Genomic DNA, 21631 nt, shown 5'->3' with positions numbered 1-21631 from the left:
TCCTTGCTCCCTTTTTTGTGTTTCTAAATAATTCTTGTACTCCCTCTGCACCCTGCCCTCCATCTCTTCCTGTCGACCCTCCCTTATCTGCATGTCCGCCTCACCCTTCCCCTCCCTTCTCTTCCTTATGTCTCTTCCCTGCTCTTTCTTGCACCCCTTCCCTGGTTTTTCTACTCCTCCTCACCCCCCTTCCCTACTTTCTCTGCTCCTCCTCACATCTGTTCCCTCCCTTCTCTGCTTCTTTCTTGCACCCCTTCCCTGCCTTTTCTGCTTTTCCTCATGCCACTCCCCTACCTGCTCTCCCTTGCACCTTCTTTGCCTGCTCCTCCTTACATCCCTCGCTTTTCTGCTTCTTCTTGCATCCCTCCCTTCTCTGGTCCTCTTCACGCCCCTTCCCTCCCTTCTCTGCTCCTCCTCGCCCCCTTCCCTCCTTTATCTGCTCCTCATCTCTCCCTCCTCTGCTCCTCCTTGCGCCCCTTCCCTCCCTTCTCCTCCTCGCGCCCCTTCCCTCCCTTCTCCTCCTCGCGCCCCTTCCCTCGCTCCTCCTCGCGCTCGCTCCTCCTCGCGCTCGCTCCTCCTCGCGCTCGCTCCTCCTCGCGCTCGCTCCTCCTCGCGCTCGCTCCTCCTCGCGCTCGCTCCTCCTCGCGCTCGCTCCTCCTCGCGCTCGCTCCTCCTCGCGCTCGCTCCTCTGCTCCTCCTCGCGCTCGCTCCTCTGCTCCTCCTCGCGCTCGCTCCTCTGCTCCTCCTCGCGCTCGCTCCTCTGCTCCTCCTCGCGCTCGCTCCTCTGCTCCTCCTCGCGCTCGCTCCTCTGCTCCTCCTCGCGCTCGCTCCTCTGCTCCTCCTCGCGCTCGCTCCTCTGCTCCTCCTCGCGCTCGCTCCTCTGCTCCTCCTCGCGCTCGCTCCTCCTCGCGCTCGCTCCTCTGCGCGCCCCTTCCCTCTCTTCTTTGATCCTCCTTGCTTTTCTGCTCCTCCTCGCGCCCCTTCCCTCTCTTCTTTGATCCTCCTTGCTTTTCTGCTCCTCCTCGTGCCCCTTCCCTCCCTTCTCTGCTCCTCTCACCCCCTTCTCTGCTCCTCTCACCCCCTTCTCTGCTCCTCTCACCCCCTTCTCTGCTCCTCTCACCCCCTTTCTTTGTCTTTCATTCTATCTGCCTCTGTGACTGGGCTGATGCTTAACAAGGTGAAGATCTGGAGAGGAATGATGGCTCCTTGGAGCGGCCATATTACATGTCTCCGGAACTCAGCCGGATTTTGCTGAAAAAAGACGCCGAGCTCCTAAAATCCAGTGAAAGCCAAAGCTGAAGGTGCCGGCGGTGCTGAGCGTACCTCGCCTCTCTGCTACTACTAGCCCTCCTCCTTCTGTACCTCATGCCCGGAGAGAGACCGCCGCACTTGGCAGCGTCGGGTGGGCTATAGATTTAATGGAGCTGGGGTTAGGCTGGAGGCCTGGGATAACTAAGGGTTAACCTGTCAGTACCTTTCTTCACGTGTGTACGAAACACATCCTGTATGTAACTCATCAACACCCAGTGCCTTGTTTTACCTATTGCATGACCTGAGCTCACACAAACATGTGCCTCTTTACACGTCAGTGCCCTCCATGTACCCTACATACCCCCGTCTTCACGTCTCCATTCCCTCCTGCACAGTGGAAGATCTGGAAAGGAACGACGGCTCCACAGAGAAACCTTATTACATGTCCGCCAACTTACAGAAACTGCTGAACAAAAAGAACAAAGACGAGGACGGGAAAAGACTGCTGTGACGTCACCACTGCATGTAATGACCTCACGGGCCGGACGCGAGGGCGCCATACTAGTGTCCAGCCACGAAGATACAGGATGTATATACATAATGTTGTGTCACTTTAAGAAATTGCTTAAAGGGGTTGTACAAGAGTAGAGAAACTTGGCTGCTTTCTTTAACAAACAGCGCCACCCCTGCCCAAAGGGATATGTGTGGTATTGTGGCTCTGCTGCATTGTAGTGAGCGGAACTGAGCCACACGCAACCTGTGGACAGGCGTGGTGCTGCTTCTAGAGGCAGGCGGACATGTGTCTCCAATCCTGTACACCCCTCTGCCAGCTTTATGGTTAATCATATAAATTTTTAGGTCTAACATTCTGTAGCGCCATCTTTTTTTTTTCTTTCTGATACAGCGCACCAAATCCGCTGCATAAGCCATAAAATGACTAATAAAATTCTGTCTACCTGCAGTCACCACTAGAGGGAGCTCACTGCGCACGCTTTTATTATTGAGTATAAACATTAGTGCAGGGAGCTCCCTCTAGTGGTGATTGCAGGTAGACAGAATTTAATCAGGTCATTGCAGGGAATTGGGAGCTCTATATCATGGGGGGAAAAAATTAACTCCGACTTGGATATTTGCTTCTGGGAAAGCTGGGTTGGGACTGTTCCCAGCTTTCCTAGACTCCTGAGTCGGGCTGGTTACGAACAAATATCTGTCGTCTCAGATCCTGGCATGACTAGGCAGACTTACCATTCAGAAGTCTAGGAAAGATGGATGGACTACTGTAAGAACTATTAGTTGTCACCCAGCTTTCCCAGATATTTACTCTAGGGGGCGCTGCTCTTGAAGGCAGAATCTGCTTTTACACCACCCTGCCCACCCTCGTGGTCACATGCCAACGCCATATTTTTACCTAAAGTTAACTGGACTGTCCTTTGTCTTTTTTTTTTTTTTTTATAGTTTTTATATATATATTTGCATGGAGAGTGTTTTATGTATTTGTGTATATATATATATATATATATATATATATATATATATATACTTCTGTCCGCCATGTTTACGATACCAAATGTCATTGCTCCCTGCGGTTTGTATGAACCTGCGCCTTAAAAACGTCTTCAGGAATGAACTCCTCTGATAATAAAGGTTTTGTACAGATCCTCCTCTCTTATTTTGTGGTTTTAGTTTATGCTTGGCCCAGGGTTACGTCTGCGGTGCCGTGCCAGTCGGGGGTGGGGTTATATGATACTTCTGTAATTGGGGTGGGTTGTCTTCTGCTGGACTTTTGGGCCCATTACTGGGACAGTGCCTGGGGCCACCGGAGGGTGTTCTGTCACCCTTCGACCACTTGTGATTCCACTATATGGCGGGTATTCCACATCCAAGTCCAAGTGGAATCCACCTAACTCATGTTCCATTGTTTTCAATGGGAATCTGCGCGGCGTGGAATAATAATCCACGTTATGGGGAAAAAATAAAAAAAACCTGACCTGCTGATTCTCGTCTCTGCCTGCGGATTCACAGCAGATATCTAAGGGTCAGCTTCTAATTTCTGCTGTGGATTTTTCCGTAACATAACCGCCATGTAAACGTGACCGTTACACTTCCTTCACGTTTTTTTTTTTTTTTCATAAACCAAAAAAATATTTATTTTTTTTATATGCGGAATTTTAGGGGACTTTTATTTATTTATTTATTTATTTTAATTTTTTTAACCGGTTTCAAGCACAACAAAAAAAAGCCAGAAAAAAACCCAGTTTGTAGCACATCTCATAAGGGCTCATGCACACGACTGTAACGCGGACGCAAAACACTAATCCGCAAAAAAAAGGGATGACAAGAAGAGGGTTGTTTTTTTTTTTTGCAGAACAGACTTTTCGTGGCCCCATTGAAATGAATGGTTCCGCATACAGGCCACAAAAAAACAAAACAGAACGGACCTGGACAAAAAATACCTTCGTGCACCGACAAAAACCCCCAATGATCCGTTTTTATTTTAATGCGTCTGAACCTAGAATTTACGTAAAAAAGTAGGGCCATTGTGGAGCAATTTGGCACAAATGGAGTTTCTACATTATTTTCCGACTTGCTCCCAATGGGGGTGGGGCTGTACAGGAAAGGGGCGGGCCTAAGATGTGGCATTTTGTGCCCAAATTGCGCCACATTTCTGTCATCAGACCATCATCCTGTGCAATGGAGCGCTATAGCAGTGCCCATACAGGCCGCTAACCGCCATACTGGATTCTCCAAATCACTTGGGTGTGGGCTGGGCCCTCCCCTCCCTGTACCATTCATAGCACAGAGGGGTCCTGTCTGTGACTGCTCCCTCTGCCCCCCTATAGCTAACACACACACACACACACACACTGGTATCATGGATGACATATGGTAGTGGGGGCCCCTGGGCTTAAAGCTACGCCTCTGCCCCACCATATACCATAGAGCAGTACTGTTAGGCCTCATGCACGCGACCGTATTTTGTTTCCATGTCCGATCCGTTTTTTTGCGGATAGGATACGGACCCATTCATTTCAATGGGTCCTCAAAAAACGCAGACAGCGCACCGTGTGCTGTCCGCATCAGTATGTCCGTTCCGTTGCTCCGCAAAAAAAAATAGTGCATGTCCTATTTTTTTTCTAGTTTACGGACAAGGATAGGCATTATTACAATGGATCCGCAAAAAAAAAAAACGGATGCCATACAGAACGTACCGCAAAACACATACGGTCGTGTGCATGTAGCCTTATGTGGATTAGGGCACCACACGTCCCTTTAATTGACACCTTTAAGCGTGGCGCTCAGGAGGTCACACCCCCTGCCCCTTCCTTCCACCACTGTAATATGCAGCTGATGGGGGTCTTGTGACGCCCCCTACTTCCACAAACTGTGACGCCGAGAATAATGGCGAAACACATCCTGTCTGCAGATCGCCCTGAAATAGACGCTTCCTTCCAAAGTAACGTCGTGAGGTGACGAAACCTAAGACAACTCCTAGAGTCAGCCATGACAGCGCACACAGGCTATGCCACTGTTCTTCCTTTCTAGTGTCAGTCTTTACTGCCCTTCTGGAATTCTCTTCACCCACAATCCCCCCCAAACAGATAAGGAATTGCAATGGTTTGTGGGAGAACACTATAAAAAGCCAAGTCTGGATGGAAATGGGATGAGCAGACCGCGACTACGCTTTGTTTTATCTTTTTTTATTGCTGTTGCGGTTTGCTCTGCAACCTGTGGTACTACAGCGCTCATCAGGGCCATGCTGGGAGTTGTAGCTGAAGGTTGAAAAACCTGAAAAGTGATCCCCTGTGTGCCTGGCTGACCGCACCCGCCTGCAGGGGGGAGGCTCCTTTAAGAAGCACCCACACCTGGCCTGTACCTGAGCCGGTGACGTAGGACAGGTGCACACACAGGAAGAGGAAGGTGGCAGCCATTAGGGAGCTGACACAGTGGCAGTCACTTCCTAGCAGCTCGGTCCCCTTCCCCCGCATTACAAGCACAAGTGTCACCATGTCCGCCTCCGCCGTCTTCGTCCTGGACCTGAAGGGAAAGGTAAGTGTCCCTGCTGCCACGTCGCGTGCAGAGCTGGAGCGCGTCCCGTCCACCCTGGCTGTGACGGGACTACATTTCCCATGATGCCCTCCGCGGTCTCCAATGGGAGGGGACGCCGGGAAATGTAGTTCCATAAAGCCATTAACGTTATAGAAAAGAAGAAACTTTTTTTTTTTTTTTTTTATCGTGACAGGAACGACATAGAAGACGCCTTTTTTTTAAATTATACGAGGAGCTTATAATGGGCACTGGACTGTAATAGGCCACGTTACAGGGAAGCTCTGTTTTTGTGGGCTTGCTGGGACCTGTAGTGCCACAGCACTACACCCGTGTAACTTAGGGGAGGCAATGGTCACTCTGCATTGAAATGTATGGTAGTCGCTATGGCAACCAATCAATGTGAGCACTATGGATTTAAAGGGGAAGACCATAAAGTTTCCTACAGGCCGGTAAGTACCTACCTCACCTTGTAACCATGTCTATTTACCCTTTGTCTTTGTGCAGCCGCTCATCTGCCGCAATTACAAGGGGGACATCAACATGGCGGAGATCGATCATTTTATGCCGCTGATCGTCCAAAGGGAGGAAGAAGGCAACCTGACGCCGCTTCTCATCCACGGGAAAGTCCACTTCTTGTGGATCAAGCACAGCAACCTGTACCGTATCCTTCCTGACGTCGCACAGCGACCGCTATACCCAGCGCGTGGTGTATCTGTGTCGGCGCAGGGGCCCGGACCCTAGCAGTTGAGAAACTACAGTTCCCAGCATGCCCCTGGATGCGTTACAAACCGCTCGGCCACCTCCAGCGGTCGGTAAACTATAACCCCCAGCATGCTCCATTCACTTCTGTGGTTGTTTTGAGAACAGCCCAGCAAGAATGCATACTGGGAGTTGTAGTTTCACAGCAGATGGAGCTCTGCGGCCCTCCAGCTGCTGCAGAACTACAACTCCCAGCATGCCATAATAGCTGTAGGCTATGCTGGGAGTTGTAGTTTTGCAACAGCTTGAACAGTGCAGGTTGGGCATGCCTGCTCTAGAGGAATCTTGCAGCTGGTCGTTTTCGTGGGACCTGCCCTTTGAAAAAGTGGACAACCCCCTTTAGGATGGTCACGTGGCAGACTGACCCAACAGCCAAAATGAGGCTCCTGGCAAAAACTGGAGGTACCCTACATGCCAAGCGGGCAAGGGTTGTCACGGCCAGACCAGGAACATGTATAAGGAATAATCCACAGTTCTAATTCTGGGAGACCACTGCTGGAGAGAATGATACACCCTGGAGCCTCCTTTATTTAAAGGGGAGTTCTGCCTAAAATCCTCCTCTGCCATAGAAATACAGTTTCATGTTCTGTTTTTTGTAAATGAGGGGGAGCCAAGCTGTTGTGCCCCACCAAAATCATCATTCAATAGAAAAATTATTTTAAGTGGAGTTCCCCTTTAAGGACAAATGTTCCAAAAAAAGTATTGGAATGGGAATGCCTATGGTAGCCAATCAGGTTGCGGCTTTCGTTTTCCAAGGACCTCTGAAAAAAATGAGAGCTGGGATCTGATTGGTTGCTATAGCAGCTGCTCCTGTTTCCGTGACACCCGCTTTACTGTCTGGTAGCAGGGGCGTGGCTGTGACAACCTGTCTTTTCCATGAAAGTGGTTGTCACCCTTAGTAATTAAAGGTTCTTCATCTAATATTGGGCACTGAGCAAAATCTTATATAATAACCCAACAGAATCAGTAGGTCTTGTACCCTGGGTGGAGTTACCCTTTAATTATTATTAAAGGGGTTGTTAGAAAAACATGACTGCTTTCATCCAGAAACTGCTCCACACCAGTCTGTGGGACACGTCTGGTATTGTAGCCCAGCTGCATGTAAGTGTTTGGGGGGGCTGCAGTACCAGACACAACCTGAGGACAGGTGGGGCACTATTTTTTATTTTTGTAAATGAAAGCAGCCATGTTTTTCAAATCCGCTTTAAGACTCCTAATCTTATGACATCTGTAGGGTTGTAGTCCTTAACGTTCTCTTCAGTGGTTGCGTTAACCAATAAGAACGCGAATGCAGCTCTGGTCTATTCCTTCCTGTATAAAGTTGTAGAGGTAAGTGATCGTGAATTAGCCCACACCAGGGTTCAGCTGCTGTGAAACTACAATTCCCAGCATACATACCGGCTTGGCTGCTCTAGTAACTCCCTTAGAAATGAATGAAGGATTCTAGGAGTTGTAGTTTCAGAATAGCTGGAGTGCCAGAGGTTGCTGATCCCTTGCCTAGACCTAGATCAGACGACCACCCATCCTGGACGATAAGATTTATGTTCCCCTTGACTTAAGAGAATGCAACTGAGAGTAGTTACCCTAGACTGAAGCCTATCACACCCGAGGACTAGCGCCATCCATCGGGGATGGTCCACGTGTGCAGCTAGGATTGAGGTCAATGGGTTATACGTGTCCATCCTTTCTTCCCGGACGTAGGTTTTTACTGAGTACTTTAAGGAGTTGGAAGAAGAAAGCATCCGTGACAACTTCGTCATTGTCTATGAGCTGCTGGATGAAGTGATGGATTTTGGGTTTCCTCAGACCACAGAAAGCAAAATTCTGCAAGAGTAAGTTATTGACCTTTCCAAGAAAATTTTCTTAGACTGTTACACTCCTTACTCCATTGCTGGACTTCTCTAAATCCAGACAACTGGACTGGTGTAGATTTGCAAATACACTTGCCCATTCCACAGGAGACCTCTTTTGTAGAGCTATGGACTAGACTAGTCCACTAAAATATGGCCAACATGTGGTGTTGGGTTGTTCCCACACTTGCCCATATCTGAGGAGACTTCTTGTAGAACTATGGACTAGACTAGTCCACCAGAACGTGACCAACGTGTAGTGGTGGGTTGTTCCCACACTTGCCCATATCTGAGAAGACTTCTTGTAGAACTATGGACTAGACTAGTCCACCAGAACGTGCCCAACGTGTAGTGGTGGGTTGTTCCCACACTTGCCCATATCTCAGACCTCCTTTGTAAAGCTGTGGACTAGATTAGTCCACCAGGACATGGCCATCATGTGGTTGATGGTCGTTCCCATTCTACATGGTCTTATTTTGAAGGAACACAATTACGGTCCAATTATGTGCCATATTGTAATAGAACATCACCAAAACTCTTATCCCCTATGTAGACATGGATATATTAGTATAGATTATACATATATGGCCAAATGTATGTGGACACCGCACCTAATTATTGAGTTCTAATGTTTTAGTCACGCCCATTGCAAAATGGTACATAAATCAAGCACTCATGTACTCTCCATAGACAAATACTGGCAGTAATATGGGTCGTGGTGAAGAGCTTAGTGACTTTAAACCTGGAACTTTTGCCACAAGTTTGTGACTCTCTGGATCTACCTTTGTTACCTGTAAGTGTTATTATTGTGAAGTGGAAGTGTCTAGGAATAACAATAGGTCTGCCATGAGATGGGGTCAGAAGTCAGTAGAGTGAGGTCACCCAGAACTGAAATGCTTTAGAATTCCCTATCTGCTGTTGCATCACTTGGTTCACTGTTCCATACGGTTTCTGGAAGTGACATCAGGACAAGAACTGTGAGTCGGGGGCTCCATAATTGGGTTTTCATGGAAGAACATCTGCCAACAAACCCAAGAGCACCATGCACAATGCCAGTCATTGGCTTAACTGGTGTAAAGCCTGTCGTGACAACTCTGGAGCAGTGATAATATGTATCCCGGAGTGCTAAATCACCTCCCACTATCTGGCAGTCAAATAGATGAATTTGTGTATGGTGGATACCTACCAGAATAAATAGTGCCCACTGAAAAATGTGGTGGAGCAGGGATAATGGTGTAGGGCTGTTTTTCAGAGTTTGATCCCTTATCTCCAGCAAAAATGAAAGTTAGCGCTACAGCATACAAAGACATTTTACACAATTGTCATCTCCAGTTTTGTGGTAACCTCTCCTGTTCTGGCATTACTGTGACCCTGTGCACAAGGCGTGCTCCATAAACACATGGCGTGATGGGTTTGCGGTGGACGGCAGGTGTATTGTGAGCCAGACCTTTTCATCCAATATCAGTGACTGACCTCACAAATGATCTTTTGGCTGAATTGACACACTCCAAAAAACTGTTGGCTGCCTTCCCAGAAGAGCGGAGGCTGTTCCAGCCACCAAAGGGACCCAACTTTATCTTTACACTCATGGTTTTGGAAGGAGACGTCCAATAAACCCATACAGGTGTGATGTCCACATAATTTTAAACGTAAAGTATAGTTTAGAATAGTGATGCCCAACCTACGGCCCGCGAAGCTGTGTCATGCAGCCCGGGATACTCCCTGGAAAAGGTCTAAGGTGTACCAATACGCCTTAGACTTTTCCCCCCACATTCATCGGCGCAGTGAGCACTGTGACCGGCAGAGGCAGCGCAGCGATGCTGACTGTGCCTGAAACAACCCATAGCAAAGCTCCTTACAGCAAGGAGCTTTGTTATTGGTTGGTATAGGCGCGCGCCGGAGCTATACAGGTCCTGCATCTGGGGAAGCCGGCGGGAGCTGGAAGGAGGAGGGGCCGGCTCCCGGGGTGGCTGTTGTAAGGAGAGCGGGGCATGCTGCCTGAGGACCTTGGGAAACATGACAGGGCCGCTGGATAGGTAACGAGCCGTGGACTCATGTGACAGGTCCCTGGTGACCCTGCTCCTTCTTCCTCCTGTCACCTCACTAGTGACCCTGCTCCCCCCCCTCCTCCTGTCACCTCACTAGTGACCCTGCTCCCCCCCCTCCTCCTGTCACCTCACTAGTGACCCTGCTCCCCCCCTCCTCCTGTCACCTCACTAGTGACCATGCTCCCCCCCCCTCCTCCTGTCACCTCACTAGTGACCCTGCTCCCCCCTCCTGTCACCTCACTAGTGACCCTGCTCCCCCCCTCCTCCTGTCACCTCACTAGTGACCATGCTCCCCCCCCCCTCCTCCTGTCACCTCACTAGTGACCCTGCTCCCCCCCCCTCCTCCTGTCACCTCACTAGTGACCCTGCTCCCCCCCCTCCTCCTGTCACCTCACTAGTGACCCTGCTCCCCCCCCTCCTCCTGTCACCTCACTAGTGACCCTGCTCCCCCCCCTCCTCCTGTCACCTCACTAGTGACCCTGCTCCCCCCCTCCTCCTGTCACCTCACTAGTGACCCTGCTCCCCCCCCTCCTCCTGTCACCTCACTAGTGACCCTGCTCCCCCCCCCTCCTCCTGTCACCTCACTAGTGACCCTGCTCCCCCCTCCTACTGTCACCCCACAGGGAAGAAGCTGAACAGACTCCACCGACTATGATGGGATCCGTTCAGTTTCCGTTTGGGATCCTGTCTTTTTACCGGACACAAAAGTGCTGCATACAAGGCTTTTTTGTCTAGTCTTTCTACAGAATCTGCAACAGAGGCTCCAAACGCAGCCTCCAATGCAGATTTGAAGGCCTACGTATTATGTATTTTAGTAATGCTTACACGTGCCCCCTCACATTTCTTTCTGGCAAAGCTACCTGGTTCTAGCCCGTGAAATTTATACCATGTCTAGTGCGGCCCTCAGACGAATAATGGTTGGGCACCACTGGTTTAGAAAAAAAACGAGAAGTTACTTTTAGCCATGTAGATGGAATCGGCTGAATATGAAGACCAATAGAGAAGCTACTTTTGACCATGTAGGTGTCAAGCTAATTTTTTGTTTTGCCCACCCTCCGATCCAGAAGAATCCTTTTGCCAATATCTAAACTCACACTCTGAACCTGGTTGGAAATAGTTTACATGTAATTACAGTCATGTGAAAAAATTAGGACACCCTTTGAAAGCATGTGGTTTTTTGTAACATTTTTAATAAATGCTTATTTCATCTCCGTTTCAACAATACAGAGAGATTAAAGTAATCCAACTAAACAAAGAAAACTGAAGAAAAGTCTTTTCAAGATCTTCTGTAAATGTCATTCTACAAAAATGCCTATTCTAACTGAGGAAAAAGATAGGACACCCTTGCCCCTAATAGCGAGTGTTACCTCCTTTGGCTGAAATAACTGCAGTGAGACGGTTCTTGTAGCCATCTACCAGTCTTCGACATCGGTCTGAGGAAATTTTACCCCACTCCTCAATGCAGAACTTTTTCAGCTGTGAGATGTTTGAGGGGTTTCTTGCACGTACAGCCCTTTTCAAGTCACCCCACAGCATCTCAATGGGATTCAAATCTGGACTTTGACTTGGCCATTCCAGGACTCTCCATTTCTTCTTTTTCAGCCAATCTTTGGTTGATTTACTAGTATGTTTTGGGTCATTGTCATGTTGCATGGTCCAGTTCCGCTTCAGCTTTAATTTTCTAACTGATGGTCTCACATGTTCTTCAAGCACCTTCTGATACACAGTAGAATTCATCGTGGATTCTATGATGGTGAGCTGACCAGGTCCTGCTGCAGCAAAGCAGCCCCAAACCATGACACTTCCACCTCCATGCTTCACAGTTGGTATGAGGTTCTTTTCTTGGAATGCTGTGTTTGGTTTACGCCAAACATGTCCTCTGCTGTTGTGTCCAAATAATTCAATTTTGGACTCATCTGTCCAAAGAACATTATTCCAGAAGTCCTGGTCTTTGTCAACTTTATCTCTGGCAAATGTCAGTCTGGCCTCGATGTTTCTCTTGGAAAGCAAAGGTTTCCTCCTTGCACACCTCCCATGCAAGTTAAACTTGTACAGTCTCTTTCTGATTGTTGAGGCATGTACTTCTACATCAACAGTAGCCAGAGCCTGCTGTAGTTCTCGAGATGACACTTTAGGGTTTTTGGAGACCTCTTTTAGCATCTTGCGGTCTGCTCTTGGGGTGAACTTGCTGGGGCGACCAGTCCTGGGCATGTTGGCAGTTGTTTTGAAAGCCCTCCACTTGTAGACTATCTTCCGGACAGTGGAATGGCTGATTTCAAAATCTTTTGAGATCTTTTTAAATCCCTTCCCAGACTCATAGGCTGCTACAATCTTTTTTCTGAACTCCTCTGACAGCTCTTTTGCTCTCACCATGGTGCTCACTCTCACTTCAACAGTCAGGAGCACACCAAACTAAATGTCTGAGGTTTAAATAGGGCAAGCCTCATTCAACATGCAGAGTAACGATCTACTAATTATGTGCACCTGGTGTGAGATCTGAGCCAATTTAAGAGGGAATACATGTGAGGGTGTCCTATCTTTTTCCTCAGTTAGAATAGGCATTTTTGTAGAATGACATTTACAGAAGATCTTGAAAAGACTTTTCTTCAGTTTTCTTTGTTTAGTTGGATTACTTTAATCTCTCTGTATTGTTGAAACGGAGATGAAATAACCATTTATTAAAAATGTTACAAAAAACCACATGCTTTCAAAGGGTGTCCTAATTTTTTCACATGACTGTAACTTATCTGAGACCTTAGAAAGTATGGATATACGCTCTACATCCTTCAAGTTACAAGAGTGATTCATGTGGAGCCCATAAGGGTTTTGTGTGAAGGTCATCACGTGGTTGTCCGTACAGTCAGTCTTCTTCATCGCTCAACTACCTTTTCTTCTGGTCTAGATACATCACACAACAAGGCAATAAACTGGAAACTGCCAAGTCTCGAGTTCCCACCACTGTGACAAATGCAGTGTCCTGGAGGTCTGAGGGACTCAAGTACAAGAAGAACGAGGTCTTCATAGATGTGATTGAGTCTGTCAACTTGCTGGTGAGTATTTTTTTTATTTTATTGGAGTCTTCGTTTTGGAGAAATGAGAATGTCATGTGTTGTGGTAATTTCTCCATATCAAGACTTGCCTACCAAGAACCAACCCTGTTCGTTTGTGATGCTAGTAAATTGCATTCTAGTACTGTATGTTATGGGCCAAATGGTTGTATTTCAGGTGAACATTAATGGCAGTGTTCTACTGAGCGAGATAGTGGGAAGCGTGAAACTCAAAGTCTTCCTATCGGGGATGCCGGAGCTGAGGCTTGGATTGAACGATAGGGTCCTCTTCGAGCTAACAGGACGTAAGTATTAGTCAAGGGAAATGACTGGAATGAGGTTGTTTGGCCCAACATATAACTTATGGGGGCTTCTGCTGTCTCCAAACACGTGTCTCCACCCCTGCCCGTTAGATATTGATGGCCTATCCTGAGGATAGGTCATCCATATAAATATCCTGGACAGCCCCTTTAAGTCAACTAGGCATAGTAAAATAGATCCGTTGACTGACGAGGTATGAGGAGATGAGATGGATGGTGTAAAAGCATTATTGCTTATATAGGTAGAGCAAGGCACCCACATTTGCTGTAGCTTTCTCTCTTGAGAGGCACCCCTTTACCTCTGAGAAGCAAAGAGTTTCCAAGGGGTCTACATGTTGAAAAAATAGAAATCTACTCAGATCCACCAGGCCTGAGACAGAGCTGTGAAATATGGAGCATGTCCACCAGAACCAGACATCACGACAAAAAAAATTGAGGGGTAACCATTGAGCATTCTGGAACTACATGTCACAGGTGGATACCATCTAACCAAGACCCTGGTCTCTAGCATCATGAGTATTAAGCATAAAGGTGGAGGCCCAAAGAAAGAGTGCCTGCTAGGGCATCCACAAAAGTCTATCCATAGCGACCAGTCTGCCTCATAGCTGGATTGGTTTTGAAGGAGATAGTGGCTTGGTAGCCATGATATGCCAATGAATGTAGGTGGAAAACTTCTTTAAAGGATCATCTTAGCAAATGTCAAAGCTGGGGCTTCACTGGTGATGGCATTGACACTGAGATCTTTCTAGAACGATGGGATTACCCAAATTCCTTGCCCACAAAAGTTGTTGGAATTTGTGGCATTTTGCCGCTGCCAATGACCACCATAATGCCCGAAGAACTGAGCTGTTAATGCGAGCTTGTGTAAACTCCAACCCTTTGCAGTCTGATCCTCGGACAAAAAAATGAGACTTTCGGCAAGTATACTTGTGTTTTATTGAAGGTGAAATCACAGCACAGTAGTGACGTTGAGATTTACCCACATTCGATGTCTAGGTAATAAGAATAAGACCGTGGAGCTTGAAGATGTGAAATTCCACCAGTGCGTCCGTCTTTCCCGTTTTGAGAATGATCGCACAATCTCGTTTATACCTCCAGATGGCGATTTTGAGCTGATGTCTTACCGTCTGAATACGCAGGTACCAGTTTGAGTAACTATGCAGTCAGCCCTCTGTTGTTGTTGGTTGTGTATTTCTGCATATCTAGTCTCCTGTAGCAAATTTGTTCTGAGTGGCTTTAGAGATGGCCACAATAGATTTTTTTATTCAGTTCCCTGACCTCTAGTGATAATTGGAGGAGCCTTCTAGTAACATCCAGTTAGCACAGCGGAAAAGTGAGATGTATGAAAGAGGAAATGTAAAACGAAAAAAAAAAATAATACTTTTAAAAGGCAGCGGAGAAGGGTCAGTGAGTACAATTGGACTCATTTTTGGACTTCCATTTCGTAGATTCCCATCTGATGCATCTGTATTATGGCAGTGGGTGTGGAACCACTGTGTCAACTGAACATATTTGACTTTGGGCTACCCCTAAGGGCGTTATCCTGGCAGTCCTCTGGTTTTCACCCTTTAACCCTTATACAGGGATCTTAACTTTGCTGCAGGGGAACCACCAGGCCGCTTGGAGTAGTCTCTGTTTGGTTGACAGCTGACCCATAGAGATTTGAGACACCGGTGCAGAACACTGAGGCGTCAGGCAGAATCATAGTCAAGGACAGGCCGAGGTCAGGGTAGGCAGAGTTCATGAAATCCAGGAAACAGTCTGACGTCACGGCAGACAGCAAAGGGTCAATACGATGATCAGGCACAGGTCAGATCAGGCAGTGAATGGTCAGAATCCAGGAAACAGGCAGAGGTCGGTACTGGGACAGACAAATATAGCACACTTTATCAGGAACTAACAAACTAGGATCCTTATTGCTCAGACACCCTCCCACAGGGGAAGGTATGCTAATTACCCCAAGGTGGCCAGCCATAGGCTGGTGAAGATTAGGGTTTGCCCACCCTAAGGGTACAGAGCGGCAGACGGGTCCATGCCACTAGGACCTTGAGCACTGAAGCAGATGAACAAGACAGGGGTGCACCCGGGCCAGCATTGCAACAATCTTGTAATTCTTGGCAGTCATACACTGTGGTGATTATGTAGTTATGGTCCATTGTCTTTTAATCTGTGCAGGTCAAACCTCTGATTTGGATCGAATCTGTCATAGAGAAATTCAGCCACAGTCGACTGGAAATCATGGTGAAGGTAAGAAGGCCCCATAAAATTGTGGAGAAATTACGGAATGGTTTCTTACCGCCACAGACGGGGAGGATGCGCGATGTGATGTGTGGTCTGATACTGGGGGGTTTACGATGCGTCTCCCAGCCCGTTCACGTAACACACTGCATGAAGCCTCCTGGTCTTATTTCTTTGGTTTCTCTTCTACCAGGCAAAGGGTCAGTTTAAGAAACAATCAGTGGCAAACAACGTGGAGATTTCAGTTCCTGTTCCAAGTGATGCAGATTCTCCAAAATTTAAGACCAGCGTGGGCAATGCTAAATATCATCCTGAGAGGAATGTGGTCGTGTGGACCATCAAGTCGTTTCCGGTGAGCAGAACTTGGAGATTTAATTCATTATCGTTTCATTCATATCAGTTGGATCATGAAGAGTGATGGCATCTACTGTACGTGGCTAGCTTTTGTCACAACTCTGTGTATTTTTATCACTTGATGCTCTTCAAGTAGATGTCATGTATGTTAGTAGTTGAGCCCAGTGGACCACCAGGGATGTCGCTGGACCACCAGGAATGTCTGGGATGTCGCTGGACCACCAGGAATGTCTCAGAGCTCAATGTGAATTAATGTTTTCTAACACTAGTCGTCATTATGCAGGGAGGGAAGGAGTACCTGATGAGGGCGCACTTTGGACTACCCAGCGTGGAGACAGAAGATCTTGAAGGAAAACCTCCAATCAGCGTCAAGTTCGAAATTCCTTATTTCACAGTCTCTGGAATCCAGGTAAGTGGTGTCTGATAACATGCTGTGACAATATATAGGGTATGTGTTCAGGGAATTATTCCCCCCCCCCCCCACAGCTTATCTTCATGGCCACCAGCGGCAGCCCTCCTTTAAAGCAGCACCACTGTTCCCTCTAACCCTTTGTAGGCAGTGTGCAGGGCAGTTAGGGACATCTAAACCAAATAATACAGGTCTGCATCGCATAAATGTTAAAGAGGATCTGTCAGCATGATTAATCCTATTAAACGTGGTAGGGTTGAACATGCTGATTAAAACGATACCTTTGTTATATCTGTACGTAGAACTGTTCCCAAGATATCTGCATTTTTTGTAATATGAAAATGAGCTGTTTCGAGCCACAATGGGCTGGCCGTAGCCCTCGGAGCACTGCTTTTGTAACGTCCCTCTGATCTTGGCACTCCCTCCTTCCCCTTAATTAACAGGGCTAGACAATCAAGCAAGGGGAGGGGGTGCTGCCCAGAGCAGAGAGGTGTTACTAAAGCAGTGCTCCAAAGTATGCGGTGCTCCAAGGGCTTCGACCAGGCCCTTCATGCTCAAACCAGCTCATTTGCATATCACTAGATATCTCTGCAATGGTTCTACCTTTAGACATAACATAGTTATTATTTTAATTTTCATGATCAACCCTACCAGGCAGCACACCTGGTTTACTAGGGTTAATCATGCTGACAGATGCTCCTTAATGTGCAGTGCCCTAATATTTAACCATACAGCAGCCAGGTATTCCTGGCTGCCTGCTTAGTGAAGGGGTTAATACCAGTATTCCTTGCGGTCTAGGACAGTGAGGGAGTTTGTGTAAGGATCCACCCAAGTGGACTAGGGCAGTGATGGCATTCACGTCAGTATACTGAGTGGTCTGGGGCAGTGAAGGGGGTAATGTCAGAATCCCTGGTGGTCTAGCACAGTGGGAGGGTTATTTCCAGTATCCATAGTGATTTTGGGTAGTAAAAGGGTTAATATGTTACATTATTACATTATGTTACAACTAAAATAATTGTATTAATTGCTATCTTCATTGTCTCCAAGGTTCGTTACATGAAGATAATTGAAAAAAGTGGATACCAAGCGCTTCCATGGGTCAGATACATAACCCAAAGTGGAGGTACGTGACCCGTATGGATTAGAAGGGTTCAATATTCAATGATCAGAGAACAGAATTACAGCCTCTTGTAGAGACCTGATCCAACTCGAGGCCTCCTATACGCCGGTCACCCATGTGATACCATCAGAAAACTTCCCCAAACCTCCCAATATATGGTTTGTCTGACCAGAGGTCCCTACTGGTCACCAACACAGAACTTACATTAAAGCTGAAAAAAAAAAGATGAATAGCAGTCATAAACGGTGGTTACATGTATGTACCGTACTGTGGGTATGGGATGGTCTTTCCTGACCATTTTTAAAGGGTCAGCTTAAAGGGGTTGTGCCACAAAAAATATTCTACATTTTTCACACCAGCCCCTGGATCTGAATATTTTTGGAATTGATTATAATTAAAAAATTTAGTATAACCACTGAGTTATTCAATAATATGCATCAGTATAGCTCCACCTGCTGTTTATTTTCCTTAGTTTTTGTCCACCTCGCTGAGGTGGTCGCACATGCTCAGTTAAAATCTTCAACTGACACCAGCCATACAGTACAGACCAAAAGTTTGGACACACCTTCTCATTCAAAGAGTTTTCTTTATTTTCATGACTATGAAGGCATCAAAACTATGAATTAACACATGTGGAATTATATACATAACAAACAAGTGTGAAACAACTGAAAATATGTCATATTCTAGGTTCTTCAAAGTAGCCACCTTTTGCTTTGATTACTGCTTTGCACACTCTTGGCATTCTCTTGATGAGCTTCAAGAGGTAGTCCCCTGAAATGGTTTTCACTTCACAGGTGTGCCCTGTCAGGTTTAATAAGTGGGATTTCTTGCCTTATAAATGGGGTTGGGACCATCAGTGGCGTTGAGGAGAAGTCAGGTGGATACACAGCTGATAGTCCTACTGAATAGACTGTTAGAATTTGTACTATGGCAAGAAAAAAGCAGCTAAGTAAAGAAAAACGAGTGGCCATCATTACTTTAAGAAATGAAGGTCAGTCAGTCAGCCGAAAAATTGGGAAAACTTTGAAAGTAAGGGCTATTTGACCATGAAGGAGAGTGATGGGGTGCTGCGCCAGATGACCTGGCCTCCACAGTCACCGGACCTGAACCCAATCGAGATGGTTTGGGGTGAGCTGGACCGCAGAGTGAAGGCAAAAGGGCCAACAAGTGCTAAGCATCTCTGGGAACTCCTTCAAGACTGTTGGAAGACCATTTCAGGGGACTACCTCTTGAAACATAGAAACATAGAATGTGTCGGCAGATAAGAACCATTTGGCCCATCTAGTCTGCCCAATATATCTGAATCCTATGAATAGTCCCTGGCCCTATCTTATATGAAGGATAGCCTTATGCCTATCCCATGCATGCTTAAACTCCTTCACTGTATTTGCAGCTACCACTTCTGCAGGAAGGCTATTCCATGCATCCACTACTCTCTCAGTAAAGTAATACTTCCTTATATTACTTTTAAACCTTTGCCCCTCTAATTTAAAACTGTGTCCTCTTGTGGTAGTTTTTCTTCTTTTAAATATGCTCTCCTCCTTTACCGAGTTGATTCCCTTTATGTATTTAAAAGTTTCTATCATATCAAGAGAATGCCAAGAGTGTGCAAAGCAGTAATCAAAGCAAAAGGTGGCTACTTTGAAGAACCTAGAATATGACATATTTTCAGTTGTTTCACACTTGTTTGTTATGTATATAATTCCACATGTGTTAATTCATAGTTTTGATGCCTTCATAGTCATGAAAATAAAGAAAACTCTTTGAATGAGAAGGTGTGTCCAAACTTTTGGTCTGTACTGTATACAAGAAAGACACTCCCCCTGAGCTGTCATAGGGAAATGCACCCTCTTAGCTGTGATAGGGAGAGAGCGGCAGCACAAAGGACACACCCCCTGAGCTGCCAGCTTGATATAAATTTAGCAGAGCAATGAATGTGGAGATCTCTGGATCCATGTGAGGTACAGGGCAGGTTCTAGCTTTGTTAGAAAGGTATGATCATGTGCTATATGATGTCTGATTCTCATTTCTTACATCAATGATGGAATAACCCCGTTAAGATAAACAGACCCCCATATCTGTTCTCGGCAAAAAAAAAAAAAAAAAAGAGGTTGGATTTCATTCTGCCTGATCCTTTGGACCCCACCACCAATCCATAAAATTCTGAACACCACGTTCTCAAATTTTGTCTGGCTCATTAGTATAATGCACTTTGCATATGTTTTCTAATTTTTTATTTTATTTTTTATTTATTTTTTCACTTTTTTCTTTCCTCCTGCAGATTACCAGCTCCGCACAAACTGAATGCAGCCGAGAATCCATCCTTGTGTGTGTGTGTGTGTGTGTGTGGAGCTCCTGTCCTACGTTTTCATGTGGAGAAAGAAGAATCCTATTTTTGCTTCCCATACAGTGTAGAAAACGAGCGCTGAACACTAGATTGCTACCCGGGCGGCTCTTCTATTTTATCGAGTGGCTATCTTTCTGCAGTAACTGATCGAGTCCCGATCGCTCCACCTGTCACCGGGAGGGGTCTGCGCCTTGCTGTGGGCACTTATGATGTAAATTTTAGATGAATGGTGCCCTCCTCAGGTCACAGTCTGGAAACACAGCCCTTTCCTAAATAAAAAAAGAATAAAAATCTCTGAGCCAATGGTCTCCAATCAGCAGTGAGACTATAGGCCGGAGATCACTGCAATAAGGAAGATGGATTTTGTTGAAATTCCCATTCCTATATTAAAAATGGAATATTAGATATTTTTTATTTTTTTGTCTTAAAATAATTCTACAAAAATCTAATTAAATAATATTTGCCTTTTTAAACTTGGAATGATATAATTATGTTATTACTTTTAATAAATCTTTAAATTTTGGTAAAGTGATAAGAAAGTAGTTTAAATATGTCATGTTCTGTTTGGGGAGGGAAAGTCTGTGGTTTTCTTGAAGGCAGCTATTTATTTTTTAACCCTTTTAATGATCGGCCTGTTTTGTGCCTTTTGGACCATGAAAAATATTCTACATTTTTTCAAGCCAGCGCTTGGATCTGAACTCTTCTGTAATCACATGTAATTAAGAATGTATTATAGCCCCTGAGTTATTCACTTAAATCTATCTGTATAGCGCCACCTGCTGTTTGCTCTTCTTCAAATGTCTCTGTCCTGCTCACTGAGATGGCCGCACATGCTCAGTTATATCCTTCAACTGCCGTTAGCTGCAGCAGAAAGGACACACCGTTCCTGAGAAAGGACACACCCCTGAGCAGCCAGCTTCAAATGAATCGAGCAGAGCAATGAGTGGGGAGATCTCTGGATCCATGTGAGGTACAGGGCTGGTTCTAGCTTTGTTAGAAAGAGGCGCCATTTTGGGGTAGACATAACTTACTGATTAATTTTTATTAGCTCTTTCGAGTGTCTGTTATTAATTTAGTGACGTTCATTTTTCGGCATAAAGGACATAACTGTATTCTCTGGGTCATCATGATTACTGCAATACCAACTTTTTATGTTTTACTACTTTTGCACAATCTCAATTTTTATTTTAATTTTTTAAGAAAATATTTTCCATCGCCATATCCCAAGACCAGTGTTCCCTTTAAGACTTGGCAGCTGCTGAGCGGGGTCGGCTCAGAGCTGGGCACAGCGCCATCAACGGTGGGCGATAGGAAAACCTAAGATAATTGTCATATTTAGGAGCATACAGTGTAACCCCTGCGCCATCCCGTATAATCCCTGCACCATGCTGTGTAATACAGTATAATCCATACACCATACAATATGATGTACATTATAATCCCTACACCATGCTGTACAATATACACAATAACCCCACAGTGCAGGTCTTATACTGTATATTGTACAGCATGGTATCTGAACTATACTGTATATTGTACGGCATGGTGCAGGGATTATACTGTATATTGTACGGCATGGTGCAGGGATTATACTGTATATTGTACGGCATGGTGCAGGGATTATACTGTATATTGTACGGCATGGTGCAGGGATTATAATGTGTACTGTACAGCAAAAGTATGGAGGTTACACCATGCCGGACAATATAACCCCTGCGCCATACTGTACAATAAACAGTATAACCCGTACACAGTGTAGCGATATACTGTATATTGTGTGGCACAGTGTAGAGGTATACTGTATATTGTGGGGCACGGTGTAGCGATATACTGTATAT

General features: G+C 46.0%; 2 protein-coding genes across 4 annotated transcripts in view; both read left to right on the top strand.

The window, feature by feature from the left end:
• The window catches only part of SLC44A2 (solute carrier family 44 member 2), a 39363-nt gene extending 36595 nt beyond the window's left edge, over positions 1-2768 (top strand). For 2 of the 3 annotated variants that reach the window (XM_040414948.1, XM_040414950.1), the window contains exon 22: positions 1178-1638. In XM_040414948.1, the coding sequence (XP_040270882.1) occupies positions 1178-1299 (122 nt within the window). In that variant the 3' untranslated portion in view covers positions 1300-1638. The other variant, XM_040414949.1, reaches the window with a different exon arrangement.
• Positions 2769-4727: 1959 nt separating this feature from the next.
• On the top strand, positions 4728-20325 carry AP1M2 (adaptor related protein complex 1 subunit mu 2). The gene is made up of 12 exons (XM_040414947.1): positions 4728-5298; positions 5803-5959; positions 7319-7386; positions 7759-7889; positions 12858-13005; positions 13181-13307; positions 14319-14461; positions 15498-15569; positions 15754-15912; positions 16198-16323; positions 17371-17446; positions 19728-20325. Exons 1-12 carry the CDS (start codon positions 5257-5259, stop codon positions 19748-19750), a joined length of 1272 nt encoding a protein of 423 aa, XP_040270881.1. The 5' UTR covers positions 4728-5256; the 3' UTR covers positions 19751-20325.
• Positions 20326-21631: the final 1306 nt, after the last annotated feature.

Source organism: Bufo bufo, chromosome 1 (genome assembly GCF_905171765.1).
Source record: "Bufo bufo chromosome 1, aBufBuf1.1, whole genome shotgun sequence".
Classification (NCBI taxonomy): Eukaryota; Metazoa; Chordata; class Amphibia; order Anura; family Bufonidae; genus Bufo; species Bufo bufo.
This window is presented reverse-complemented; position numbering and strand designations above follow the sequence as displayed.